The 14,014-nt window shown below is 33.2% G+C and overlaps 1 protein-coding gene across 1 annotated transcript; it reads left to right on the forward strand.

Annotated features, from left to right (window-relative positions):
- Nucleotides 1–2,065: 2,065 nt before the first annotated feature.
- Nucleotides 2,066–4,518, forward strand: LOC18041030 (beta-amyrin 28-oxidase). The gene is made up of 3 exons (XM_006432139.2): nucleotides 2,066–3,057; nucleotides 3,184–3,371; nucleotides 4,141–4,518. Exons 1-3 carry the CDS (start codon nucleotides 2,115–2,117, stop codon nucleotides 4,435–4,437), a joined length of 1,428 nt encoding a protein of 475 aa, XP_006432202.1. The 5' UTR covers nucleotides 2,066–2,114; the 3' UTR covers nucleotides 4,438–4,518.
- The last annotated feature ends 9,496 nt before the right edge of the window (nucleotides 4,519–14,014 follow it).

Raw genomic sequence — 14,014 nt, forward strand, 5'->3', positions numbered from 1 at the left:
AAGTATGTTAAATGGGTATTAAAAATAATACATACTTCATGATTAATTATATAATGACCCTTAATATTCTATAAAATAATGAGTATTTTAATATACGATATTAAATTTTATTAAAACATGTGTGATCAAGTAATTTTTATGTTACAAGCAATCTCAACAATGAGTTTATTGATGTAACTATGACATTTACTTAAGTATATGTACTTAGTTGTGTTATTTATTAGTGTTATATCATATATAAATTTTGCAATTGCATCTTATTTATTTGATTTGTGTTAAATAACATACCATTATATTTTATACTTAATGGAAATAGATTTTGGAAGATTTATTTAAAAAAGATTATCACATTTCAAATTTAAAGGGGGATTGAAAAATAATTTTAAATAAAATATGCTATTTAAATGAAATTGTTTCAAACTCTAAGGGTGGTCATAGTTATTTTACAAACTTCTCCACCCCTTATACGTTTGTTAACCGTTTACCATTATTTTTTATTTTTATTTTTGCCTACAAATATTGTGTACCATTGATTAAATCCAATGGTGCACAATTAAAAACATTATTGATGCTGTAAAAAAATTACAGCATCATAGAGGAACCCATTTTATAATCATGAAACTATTCGGAATGATATCATTTTTATTATGGGGCAGCCCATAGTAAAGAGGAATTTACTCCTGAAAATACTACTCTGAGATTAAATAAAAAATAATTTAGAAACTCGAACTCAATCCGTTCTTGGGAATAACTAACATTAGACTTAGTAAATAGGAGTTTGATTTTATAGAAAATTTTCTCTTTTTTCTCCTTTTCTCAGAGGACTATCAAGTTGGCTGGGAGGTTCGAAATTTTAGAAGGAACAATCAGTCCCGTGGGTACCAGTTCAGCATGCAGTTGAAGAGTTAACTTATGTAGAAAGCAGCTCGGTTATCAACGATAATTTTTCATTTGTCTCTAGGATCCGGCTGAGTGATTGTAAAGTAATTTTATTTAATTGGTCAATCAAGTTCGAATTTGTAGCAGGTGGAGGATTATAAAAATCAGTCTAATGTGAATTAGGGGGAAAAAGAAAACAAAGGCAAATAATGGTGTATGTGCCTTGTGAATGTGACAATCAAATATTTTGTGATCATTGAAAGATTTTATGTACCATATACTAAACGAGAAGGGTTCGCGCTGTGCAGGACGCACTGTTTTGTTGCTGAAGAAAGGATTTGAGGCAAGTTTAACAATAAACCTAGATGAAAACTAATCCACTTCCAGTATCTGTACACTTGATTTCCCTAATATCAATTTTCTGTTCAGGCCCCTTGTTAGATAACTAAAGATTATGGTGAAAGTTTTAATTTATATTCATAATTTTAGCAGTATAATTTAAAAATTCTCTCTAACGTATACAATAATAAAATCTTATTTAAATAATATTTAATTTTTAAATAAAATCTTATGAAAAATGTTTCCCATAATCTACAAGCTAATTAAGTCTAGCTACAAAGAAAAAACAAAAAACTTTTTTTTTATCAAATAAAAATTGATTTTCACAATGAATAATAAGTAAATTTAAAATGGGGCACAAATAATAGACAAAATTAACGATGACAATAGTGTCTTTAATTTTATTTTTGGGATGAATCTTTGAAAGAAAACAGAGGTACATTTGGTCGACGAGAATATGTAATTAAATTGCTAGAGGGTTATAAATATATGAAAGCAGTCCAGGCCACCGGACATCTCTTACTCGGTTCAATACTCGTACAAATTCAATTAGATATAAAGAAAAGCAATTAAGTATTGGTTAAAGTTTAAATTCGAATAGACGTTATCAAAAGCAATTAAATATTATGGTTAACGTTTGACTTTTAATTAGAATATTCAGTTTAACTTTTAACAAATAAAATCCAACTAAAGATGGGCCCACAGGGCTGCTGTCCTCGAAAATCCTACTCATACATCACTTGGAAATATTTTAATTAAAATAAAGAACACCATCCTTGACTCTCAGATTCAATAATATACGCCAAAAATGTTGGCGGTACAAATACAAGTCTTGATTCATCTTCATGCAACAACTCCAGAACAGAATACACATATCAAATTTCATTAGCTAAGTTATGGAATTCATTATCCTTTCCTTACTTCTTCTGTCACTTGGTCTTTACTCTCTCTATTATGTGCTCATCAAGCCTAAACCCACCACACAGAATCTTCCACCAGGCCGCAAAGGCTGGCCCTTCATTGGTGAAACACTCGAGTATCATGCCTTGAGCAAAAAAGGTTGCATAGAAAAGTTCATGTCACAGCGAATGCAAAAATACTCTTCCAAGATTTTCAAAACATCATACCTTGGTGCTGATATGGTGTTTTTATGCAGTGCTGAGGGGAACAAGCTCTTGTTTTCTAATGAGCACAAGCTTTTCAAGCCTTGGCTGCCAAGAATCATCGAAAATTCTTTCAAAAGCTCTCCCAACATAACTTTGCAGGACGAGTTTAACTCGTTGCGTAGAGTCATTGGCTCGTTCACTGAGCCTAATGCACTCAGGAGGTACGTTGGAATGATGGATGCGAATGCGAAAAGACACTTGCGAAAGTATTGGGATGGCAACGATGTAGTGAAGGTTCATGATTTGTCAAGAAAATTTATATTTGCTTTGTGTAGTGAGTTGATGTATAACATACACGATACACGAACAGCTGATGAACTTGAGAATCTTGCTCACTGCATAATGACTGAGTTCTTTATAATCCCCGTGAACATTCCGGGGACAAAATTTGGTCGTGCGGTTAGAGCAGGAAGAGAATTCCATCAAAGGTTTCGTAATATGATTAAGCAGAGAAGGCTTGAAATTGAAGAAAAGAGAGAGCCAGAACATAAAGACATATTGTCGCTACTACTGCTTGAGAAAAATAAAGATGGCGAAGACTTGACAGAATCCGAAATTGCTTTGAAGATGCAAGCCGTTTTAATTGGTGCCTATGACAATCCAAGCATTGCCATTAGTACCATCATCAAATTTCTTGCGGAGCTACCTGAAATTTATGAACAAGTTCTTAGAGGTATGGTGAATCTCTAGTTTTATGACAATTTTTAATTAGTGATAATATTACATCTTCAAAGTGAACTTATTAGGATTATTTTAATTAGTAATTAAATAATATTTTTATTTTTGTTTTTGAGCAAAGAGCAAATGGAAATTGCGAATTCGAAAGGACCTGATGAGTTGTTGAGCTTTGATGACCTAAAAAGGATGAAATACACTTGGAATGTCATAAGTGAAGTGTTAAGAATGGAACCGCCGAATTCTGGAACCTTTAGAGAAGCCCTTACAGAAGTCACTATTGATGGATACACCATTCCCAAGGGATTTAAGGTAATTTTTATGTCATCATTGACTAATTTTTAACAACTGACTTATGTCTTTATTTTATAAAGAAAAATGAGATGTAGCCACCAACAAAATACTATTATGATAGAAACGACAACACTGTATCATAAACAGTACCATCGTTTTGTATACTATAGTGGTATTGAAGCATAAATGGTATCCTATTTTTTTATCTTGGTGGTGTCCTAATGGTGTTTAAATATCAGTACTCTTTATAAAAATGCTAGACGTCTCACTAGATAAGATTGATCTTTTACCATATTTTTAACAAAACTTATTTTACTGGCCACTCGAATTCAAATATTATGGGAGATAAGAGTTAAAAATTTGATTTGAGCTTTATCTAACTTACCTTAAAAAAAAAAACCTAATTAAAAATTTGATTTAGATTTTACCTGCCCTATCTTCGAAAGAAAACTAAGCTTATTAGTTATTTCTTCAAGGAAAAGTTTAAAGTACAATAGTCTTTCTCAAATTCGAACCTCATATTTTGTAAAATGCGAATTCTAACTAACTGGTTGCAACAATAAAAAAACATGAAGATAACTCTCTAATTTGAGATTTGCAAAATGTGGAGTTAATAATTTCTTGTCGTTTTACCATTGGTGCTGATTAGTTGAACTTTGCATTTTACAAAATCCAGACATCTAAATCTAAGAATAGATCTATACATATACATTTCTCAACTAAGCTTTATATTTTATCAATTTGTGTAAGATGCTGATCATCTTTGATATCTCCATGCTTGACACAGTTACATTGGGCAGTAAATGCAACGCATAAAGACCCAGAATGCTTTCCAAATCCAGAAAAGTTTGATCCATCAAGATACCAAGGAAATGATATAGTTCCATTTTCTTATGTTCCATTTGGAGCAGGACCGCACATATGCCCTGGAAAAGAGTTTGCTCGATTAAAATTACTTGTATTTTTTCACAATCTGGTCAGAAAATTCAGGTGGGAGAAAATAATACCCGATGAGAAGATGATAAGGAACCCAAATCTAATGCCCGAGAAAGGACTTCCAGTTCGCCTCTATCCCAACAATTAAACTCTAAATAATTATTATGATAAAATAATGTACTGTTGTGTGTACAAATAAATTATGCTAAAAAAATTAATGCAATTTTATAATTTTTTTTTTTGAAAACTCAAGAGTCAGGAGTTGTTTTTTTTTTTTTTTTCATTTATAATTTATCGAGGAGGCTTGCTCCTTTTTTTTTTTTTTTCTCTCCCCTAAGGCCCTAACTGACGCACATACCTTAGTGAAGTTGGAATATATAGATCACTCCTCACCTTACTATAACTATAACTTGGTCTCATTTAGAAAGCTTGCTTTCATTACGTGTATTATTGTAAAAAATCATTATAAAGCTACCGAAAATTGGTAAACACTTATAATTATAGTTTAAAAGCTAAATATTTGATAAAGAAATATTTAACAAACATCATCGACTTCTATTTCTTTTACTATACAGAGTCTCCATTAGGAAAAGCTTGTACAGGGGCACAAAGGTAGGCATTAATTTAATAGTTGAAACTTTTATTTTCACTATGATGCCAAAGAAAAATTCAGTAAAATATATTGCATTATTTAAGAAAAGAATAAGGTAGGCACACCTCCAATAGAAAATCTCTAAAAGCTATTATTGACCGAACATGGACAAAACTACTTTTCAACCGTTGTACCAAACCCCCAAATTTGATATTTTCTTTAACAGTCCCTATTGTTTTCTCTAAATAATAAAATTTACAAGTGTCAAAAATTTTATGCAATAAGCCCCAATTAAAATATAATAATTTCAAAAATTTTAAAAATGTATTTGACGTTTTCTTTAGCAATTCCCATTGTTTTTTTGTACATAATAAAAATCATATGTTTTAATAATTTTATGTAATAAGCCCCAATTAAACTATAATAATTTTCAAATTCTAAAAAAATTATTCTTTCTATCTCCTTCTCAAATCAGTTTGTCCTACTTTAAATCTTAATTTATTCATTATCAAACATATAATTCTTCTAAAACTAAAAAATAAGAGTCTTCTAACTACATAAATTAGATTAATTTCTTAAACACAAAACCTCAAAAACATAATACTTGCATTTTCTCAAAAGAAATATATTGCGTTTATGTTTTTTTTACTTTCTATAACAAGATCTAATCAATTAGGGTTTGCTAAATGCAATTTAAAATGGTGGGACGGATTTACTTTACTAAAATTTAATCTCAATAAGGTGTTTGTCATGAATAAGTAAACTAAAAATAATAAAGTTTAGGCTACCAAATTATCATGTGATAATGATGTTTTTTTTTTACCCTAAGGAGACCCTAGAATGAGTTTTTTAGACTAAATTTCTGTCTTATGTTAACAAAAGAAAATAAAAATGTTACGTTAGAAGCCTAAAAAGTTAGATAATTTTAATTTTTTTTGAAAGTTATTCTCCCATAATCTATTAATTTAAGTTATTATTCATTCTTTGCAATTTTAAATTTAAGTAATAGAATAAATATTATACAATGCATTTGTTTTCACATTAAATAAATAATTGATCATCTTTATACGTGTAATAAGGTATAAATAATTTTACATAATTTCAAGTTTACATATAGAAATTTATTATTTTGAAAATATTATTTATAAACTCCATAATGAAATTTAAACGACTATCCAAGCATTTATTTAATAGTTATTTATTTTTCATTTTAATATTGTCAAAATTTTTATAAAACCTTGTCCAATCTTGTATTACACTAAAAACATGATAATATTATTATAATCTAATTGGTATTTTAAGTAAATGGGAGTGGAGAGTACATCTCCTAATCATTTTTATACTCAATTTTAATGTTATATACTTTCTCAATATTAGGATAATTAATTATAGAAGTAGACATGGAAATAATAGTAATAATTAGAGAATTATAAAATATTGATGTACTTATGGAATAAATTAAGGGATTTGTCTTTCTAAAGTTCATAGGCTTTGCTATATTTAAGAGGTTGTGGCTCTCATGGATACGCAACTAAATCATACATTATAATTACCCAATATCAATAATAAAAAATGCTCTCAAAATTCCCTATATCTTCCTTATTCGCATTATTTAATAATTTAGCCAATAAATAAAAATATTTACTAAAAAAAATAAAATAAAACAACTAAGATAAAAAGAAAAAAACATGAAAGTCTAAATATGAATCACAAGTTGCATGAGAAGTAGAGATGATGATAGGGGGGTCAAAAAAGCCCGCCCAGACCGGACCCGGCCAATCCGGTCCAGGCAAAACCCGAACCGCATGCACATAAAAACCGGACCTGGGTTTGAAATTCTCAAACCCGGACATTTCCGGGCCCGGGTCCGGGTTCAATACCAAAAACCCGAAACTCGGACCGAACCCAGTTTTTTAATAATTTTTTTAAAAAAGAAAATATAAATATATTATATATAAATATATAATTATGAATTTATGATATGTTGGATGTTATTTAAATTTATTGTGTTGTTGAATTTAATTTATTTATTTTATATATAGATTGAATGAGTTTAAATTAGAAATTGGATGAATTTAGGTAGTAGAAAGTAGATTGAAATAATTTTAATTTATCATTTGTGCAAAATTTGTATTGTTAGTGTGTTATATATTTGTATTTGACTATTTTCTTTTTTAAAGTTTGAGATTGGATGAGTTTATTTGATTATTTTCTTTTTTTAAATTTGCATTGTTAAAGAAATGAAAGAAAAAATTGAAGAAAAAAAATTGAAGCTATCACATGTGGGTTTAGAAAGCCCGAATCAAAACCTAGACCTGGAAGGTGCCGGGCTCAAGCCCGGACCGCACCCAAAAAAACTAGGTTTTAACCCAGGTCCGGTCTTGTATTTCTCTCATCCGGTCCGGTCCCGGGCAACACCAAAACCCAAACTAGACCCGGATTTTGCCAAGCCTAGATGAGGATAACTATTGATGCGGTGGGAGAGTAAAATAATAATAATAATATTAGTTCTGACATTTGGGAAAACTAGAGGGACTCCAATGTTAATTATCTAAGTAAATACATCCTGCCGTTACTTTTACTTTTGCAATTGTTTCGTTGGATCTAATGGTCAGGTCACAAAAAGATAAAAAAGAGTGGTACCATACCACTGAGGCAACATATTAACATAATGCAAAATTTAGTTAATTTTGCTTTTCTTTTGTAATAAAAAAGAATCCGAATCCAAAGTAGACAATTTACTTTAATTGTCTTTGTTTGCAAAAGAAATTTTTATAGAGAAATAATCTGGCACCAAGAATGTGATATCTTTTGTTTGTCACGTGTAACACGTGTCCTCAAAATGAATTTGGTGGAACATTTTAACTTATTTTAAATTTTTTAAATATCTATCAACAATATTTGTTTTTCCCCAGAAAAAATTAATTTAAAATTCTAAACTTCCATAAATTTTGTCCCTGGTTTATAATTTATAAATTTTGATGATATTGTAAATATGATACTTTATGGTACCCAAAATTTGTCTTTTATTGAAAAATCTTCATTTAAGACCTTATACTCTTTTTATTCACAATGTCTTATAAATATTAGGATATTTTATGTTTACGTTCAGGACATTTTAAAAAATTCTTTTTTCCCCCCTAAATGGAATAGAGGATGGATGAGTAGAGACCTTTAAAAATTACATTATTTATCAATCATCGGATCAACGGCTTATCAAGGGTCAAAATTGAATAAAATAAATGCTAAAGATTTTTTTCCCCAATAATTCATCATATAATAATTTTTTCCTCTCCCCTCTAACATATCTTACTATAAATTTGTTTTTCTCTTCATTGTTTCTTCTATTTTTTTAATCGTTTCCTAATCCTAATAAAGTGAAAAAAAAATCGAATACAAAATAGATTTCTCAATCCTCATCCCCAAATTGCCACGGGGATGAGATCTTCTAATCTGAATATTGATAATTGATTACATTAGATTAAAATTAGTAGCAAAACATTAAAATAAAGTTGCAGGGTCCTCTGAATTTTTTTCTACTACAACAATAGGAATGTTGTGTGCGAAAAAATGATTAAAAGAAAATACGATTGTCCTCTATTGAATCCAATTTCTACCCAAATCATGCTATTAGAGATCTTCTAAACTAAATCTGGTAAAAAACTATAAAGAAGGTCAGAACGAAGGTTCGATTAGAGGCCTCTTAAATGTTTAACATTAATATGCTTTGCAGAAAGAAGGAAAAGAAGATGAGAGGGAAAAATGAAGAAACAGGAGGTGGTCATCTAGAGGAAATTACTAATCCTTGTAATCAGACTCCAGCAACAATCTCCAAAAATCATCAATCTTCTCCATGATCTCTCCATCCTCCGAAGAAACACTTCGTCTATCAATGCATGCTTCGCTTGGATATCCTCTACAGTGTTCAATCTTAACTTCCCTTATGCAATGCTGCCAACATGAGAGAGGAAGAGATCGGCAGCAACGACGAGTCCCTCCTTCATATATATGTGGCTTCTTGTATGAAAACTGAAACAAATGTAAGTGGCAGTAAGCAGCTCTCTTATCAACAAACACACACAAAAGGCCTGTATAGGGATCCAGTTTCAAAGGAAAAAGAAATAGAAAGTCCGAAAATGATGTTGACTGTAATACTACAGTGACACTACTCTTGTATGTTGTTACAGCAACAAACTTAAAAAATCTAAAAATAAGTTTAGTTAAAGTTTTACCTCTATTTCATGGACTCTCAGATGAAATCCATCGACCATAAATGGCTAATGAAAACAAAGAAACTGAAGTACTAACTTTATGTAAGATCCAATCAAGGAAAAACTTGCATGACATAAAAAATTTGAGACATAAGAAATTGATACAGCATCTCTAAAATTGAAATGCCAGTTCACGCATATGATTTCTGTCATGAATGAATGCATATCTTATCAAAGACAAACCCGTGGCTCACTTTTGTTCATAACATAAACCTTTTAAAGATGCATCCCGTATGTTTGTGTTTTACTTATTCTGTTAAGACTTTTAAGCCTAAATCACAGCAAGACTCACGAATCTTGATGAGTAGAAACACCAAGAACACAATCGAATCAAGAAAGCCAGAACAAAGAAGCTATACCAGAAACAAAACAAAGACACAGACCAGCAAACTTAGAAGGAAAATTTACTCATTATTATTGATCAAGAACTAACCCAATCACAAGTGATTTACAGAAGATTATGCACATATTACAATGGAACAGATTCTATGCAAAATGATGAACAAATGAAGACGATATTAACATTCTCTCTGGCACCAACCATCAGCCTCTGTTTTATATCAGTGTGCTGGGCTCGTTATAACAGATTATAATGAATCCATGTCACGTTAGGCAGAAAATATTAAATAGACCCCATCAACTGAAGTCAATCTGCACAACAGCTCTCTACTTTTCCAGTTTCTTCATTTCAGTCCTCATACACATATCTTCACAATCTCCACCTTGCAGTTGATTCAGTTGATCCCTTCAATAACACATCACCTAAAAACCTTCATTCAACTACAATTCATCTTTTGAATTTAGTTAGATTTGGGCAAGATGCCCATTAGATTCACACAGAACTCAAATTTTGCAGTGGGAAGTGATTTTGTAAGAGCATCAGCTGGATTCACACTGGTATGGATCTTGGACACAACCACTGTACCCTTTCCAACTTCATCTCTGATAAACTGGAGCTTCACATCAATGTGCTTGGTTCTTTCATGATACATCTGATTTTTTACCAGGTGTATGGCACTTTGGTTATCACAAAAAATCTGTACAGTCTTCTGATTTAACCATAGCTCATTAAGCAAGCCCCTTAGCCACATGGCCTCCTTTACTGCCTCTGTAGTTGCAATGAACTCAGCTTCAGTTGAGGATAAAGCAACCACAGTCTGAAGTGATGACTTCCAGCTAATCAGGTAACTATTTAACACAAACATATATCCTGATGTAGACTTTCTTCTGTCAAGATCTCCAGCAAAGTCAGAGTCTACAAACCCCATGACTTCAATTTTGTCACTCTTAGTCTTCCCATACAGCAAACCACAAGTAGAAGAACCCTTTAGATACCTCATTATCCATTTGATAGCATTCCAGTGAACCTTGCCTGGACAACTGAGAAATCTGCTGACAACACTTACTGCATAAGCTATGTCTGACCTAGTGCATACCATTGCATACATCAGGCTCTCTACAGCCTGTGCATATGGGAATTCATTCATCTGAGACTCATCTTCTGATGTTGGAGCTGCTGACAACTTGAATTGAGGACCAAGTGGAGTCTGAACAGGTTTACAGTCTTGCATCTCAAACCTCTCCAGAACTTTCTTGATATATTTCTCTTGACTCAAGAATAAAGTGCCAGCAGATCTATATCTGATAATGTCCATCCCAAGGATTCTTTTGGCATTGCCAAGATCCTTCATTTCAAACTCAACCTTTAACAGATTCTTTAACCTCTCTATCTCTAACTTGTATTTGCTTGCAATTAACATATCGTCAACATACAGAAGCAAATAAGAAACTCCACCTTGATCTAATCCACCAAAGTAAACACAGCTGTCATATCTGCTTCTGTGATAGCCCTTTGAGACCATAAAATTATTAAACCTTCTGTACCACTGTCGAGGGGATTGCTTGAGTCCATACAAGGACTTATGCAGCAGACAAACATAATCCTCCTTACCCTTACACTCAAAACCTTCAGGCTGTGCCATCAATATCTGTTCTTCAAGATTACCATGAAGAAAGGGTGTTTTTACATCCATCTGCTCCAGCTCCAAGTCAAGTAAAGCTACCATGGCTAATAAGATTCTTATTGAACTGTGCTTAACTATAGGAGAAAACATTTCATTGAAATCTACACCTTCCCTCTGTGTAAACTCCCTAGCCACTAGCCTTGCTTTATATTTGGGAGGTTCAACATCTGGAATTCCTTCATTCCTCTTGAAGATCCACTTACAACTGATCAACCTTTTGTTTCCTAGATTTGGTATAAGTGTCCAGGTCTGATTTCTTTGAAGTGACTCCATTTCATCTTGCATTGCCTCAAGCCACTTGTCACAGTGCACACTTTCCATAGCTTCAGAGAAGTTAGTAGGCTCTTCAATTGTCACTTCATCAGCACACAATAGTGCATAGGCAATTAAGTCAGCATAGCCATACCTCACTGGTGCTCTGACTTCCCTTCTAACTCTATCTCTAGCTAACTGATAGCTCCGCAAGTCAACTTGTGGTAATTCTGATACCTCATGTTCCTCACTTTCAGCTGTGGCCCTCTCATTATCAGAAGCTGCCTCTTTTTCACTGCCTTTATCTGTCAATAGCTCCACCTTAACCTTGGAAGTTACAGATTGTTTGTTAGCTGCTGGATTATCTTGCAGTCCAGTATCATGTTCTACATTTTCTTTCAGCAATGCAGATTCATGAAACACAATATCCCTGCTGACTATGCACTTCCCTTGCTCCTTACACCAGATTTTGTGCCCCTTAACCGCATCAGGATATCCAACAAAGACTCCTTTCAAGGCCCTTGCATCCAGCTTGCCTTGATTAATGTGGAGGTAAGCAGGGCACCCAAAAACTCTGAGATTTTGGTAGTTTGCAGGTTTTCTCTTCCACAATTCTTCTGGTGTTTTGAAGCCAATTGCAGAAGATGGGCTTCTGTTAACTAAATAACTTGCTGTATTGACAGCTTCTGCCCAGAAGCTTCTTGGAAGCTTTGAATTTATCAGCATACATCTGGTTTTATCCACCAAGGTCCTGTTCATCCTCTCAGCCAAGCCATTCTGCTGGGGGGTGAACCTTACTGTTTTGTGCCTTTTTATGCCATGCTTTTGGCAATATTCCTCAAATTCTTTGCTATAAAATTCCAAGCCATTATCAGTCCTCAAGCATTTCAGCTTGAAGCCAGATTGATTTTCTACTAATGATTTCCATACCTTGAATTTTTCCAAGGCTTGATCTTTGGTCTTGAGTATGTAGATCCATACATTCCTTGAGTAATCATCAATAAGTGACATGAAATACCTGCTACCACTCAAGGAAGGGACTTGAGCAAGCCCCCAAAGGTCAGTATATGCATAGTCCAAAACTTGTTTAGACATATGCTCCCCCTTGTTAAACTTGGACTTGTGTGATTTGCCAAAAATGCAGTTTTCACAAAACTCCAGCTACTGGATTTTGTCCCCACCAAGTAGCCCTTGTTTACTAAGCTCTTGCAGCCCCTTGATACTCATATGACAAAGCCTAAGGTGCCATAACTTGGTTCTATCTTCCTCAGAAACATCATAAATTCCCTCTTGAACATGCACTGATGAGCCTTGCAATACATATAAGCCATTCTCTTTAACCCCCTTCATCACTATCTTAGTCCCATTTCTTATCTCTAAACCACCACTTCTTGATTTAAAGAAATACCCTAAGCTGTCTAGCATGCCTAAAGAGATTAAATTTCTCTTTAGCCTAGGAGCATGCCTCACCTCATGTAGAGATCTTACAGTTCCATCAAACATCTTGATTTTTACAGAACCAATACCAACAATATTACACACATTATTGTTTCCCATTAAGACTCTACCACTATCAACAGCTTCATATTTGTAAAATAGGGTTTTGTCAGGACATAAGTGAAAAGAGCACCCAGAGTCTATGACCCACTGACCTTTAGTATTGCTGTTTGAGGCCACAAGTAAATCAGCACTTTGATATCCATCAGAACCATCATCAGAGGCTACAGCTGCATCCCCTGACTTCTCTTGACTTTCCTTCTTTTTCTTCTCAAAACAATCCCTCATGTAATCCCCTTTCTTCCTGCAGTAGAAGCATTTTCTCTTCTTTTTCTTCTTATCTGCAGTTTCTTGGTTCTTTCCATGTCATTTTCCATGATTTTGGTTCTTCTGATCTCTTTTTTTTTTTTCTGATCTAGCAATCAACCCCTCACCATTACTTGTTTCAAGCCCATTGTTCTTCTGAATCTCTTTTGAACTCAGGGATGCTTTAACATCTTCAAGAGTCAAGGTGGTTCTCCCATAGAGCATTGTATCTACAAAACCTTCATAAGACTTTGGTAGAGAGCTCAGTAAGAAGAATGCCTTGTCTTCATCACTGATTTTTACATTTTCCACCCCTTCAAGATCAAGAATGATCTTGTTAAAAGTGTCAATGTGACCTTGTATTGTAACCCTTTCTCTAATTGAGAATGTGTACAACCTTTTCTTCAAGAATAATCTGTGAGCCAGGGACTTCTTCATACACAGGGTTTCAACCTTGTTCCAAATCCCTAAGGCTGTCTTTTCTTCAGAGATCTCTCTCAACATTGAGTCACCAAGACTCAAAATTAGAGTGTTATGAGCTCGATTTTGTATTTGTCTCTTCTTATCATCAATCACAGAACTTGTAGAAGCCTCTGGATCTTCTTCTTCCAGAGTTGATTCAAGCCCTTGATGCACAAGGAGAGCCCTCATTTTGAGTTTCCAAAGCGAAAAATCACCACCAATGGTGAATTTTTCAATCTCATACTTTGGTAGAGACATGGCTGAGATTCACCAGGCTCTAATACCACTTGTTAAGACTTTTAAGCCTAAATCACAGTAAGA

This window comes from Citrus clementina, unplaced genomic scaffold (assembly GCF_000493195.1).
Source record: "Citrus clementina cultivar Clemenules unplaced genomic scaffold, Citrus_clementina_v1.0 scaffold_5, whole genome shotgun sequence".
NCBI classification, from domain to species: Eukaryota; Viridiplantae; Streptophyta; class Magnoliopsida; order Sapindales; family Rutaceae; genus Citrus; species Citrus x clementina.

Bases quoted from the DNA above. Each gene is read 5' to 3' on its own strand.
- LOC18041030 (XM_006432139.2), top strand. From the start codon at position 2,115: ATGGAATTCATTATCCTTTCCTTACTTCTTCTGTCACTTGGTCTTTAC. The intron at 3,058-3,183 runs GTATGGTGAATC...TTTTGAGCAAAG, and splicing joins TTATGAACAAGTTCTTAGAG to AGCAAATGGAAATTGCGAAT. The intron at 3,372-4,140 runs GTAATTTTTATG...TGCTTGACACAG, and splicing joins CCATTCCCAAGGGATTTAAG to TTACATTGGGCAGTAAATGC.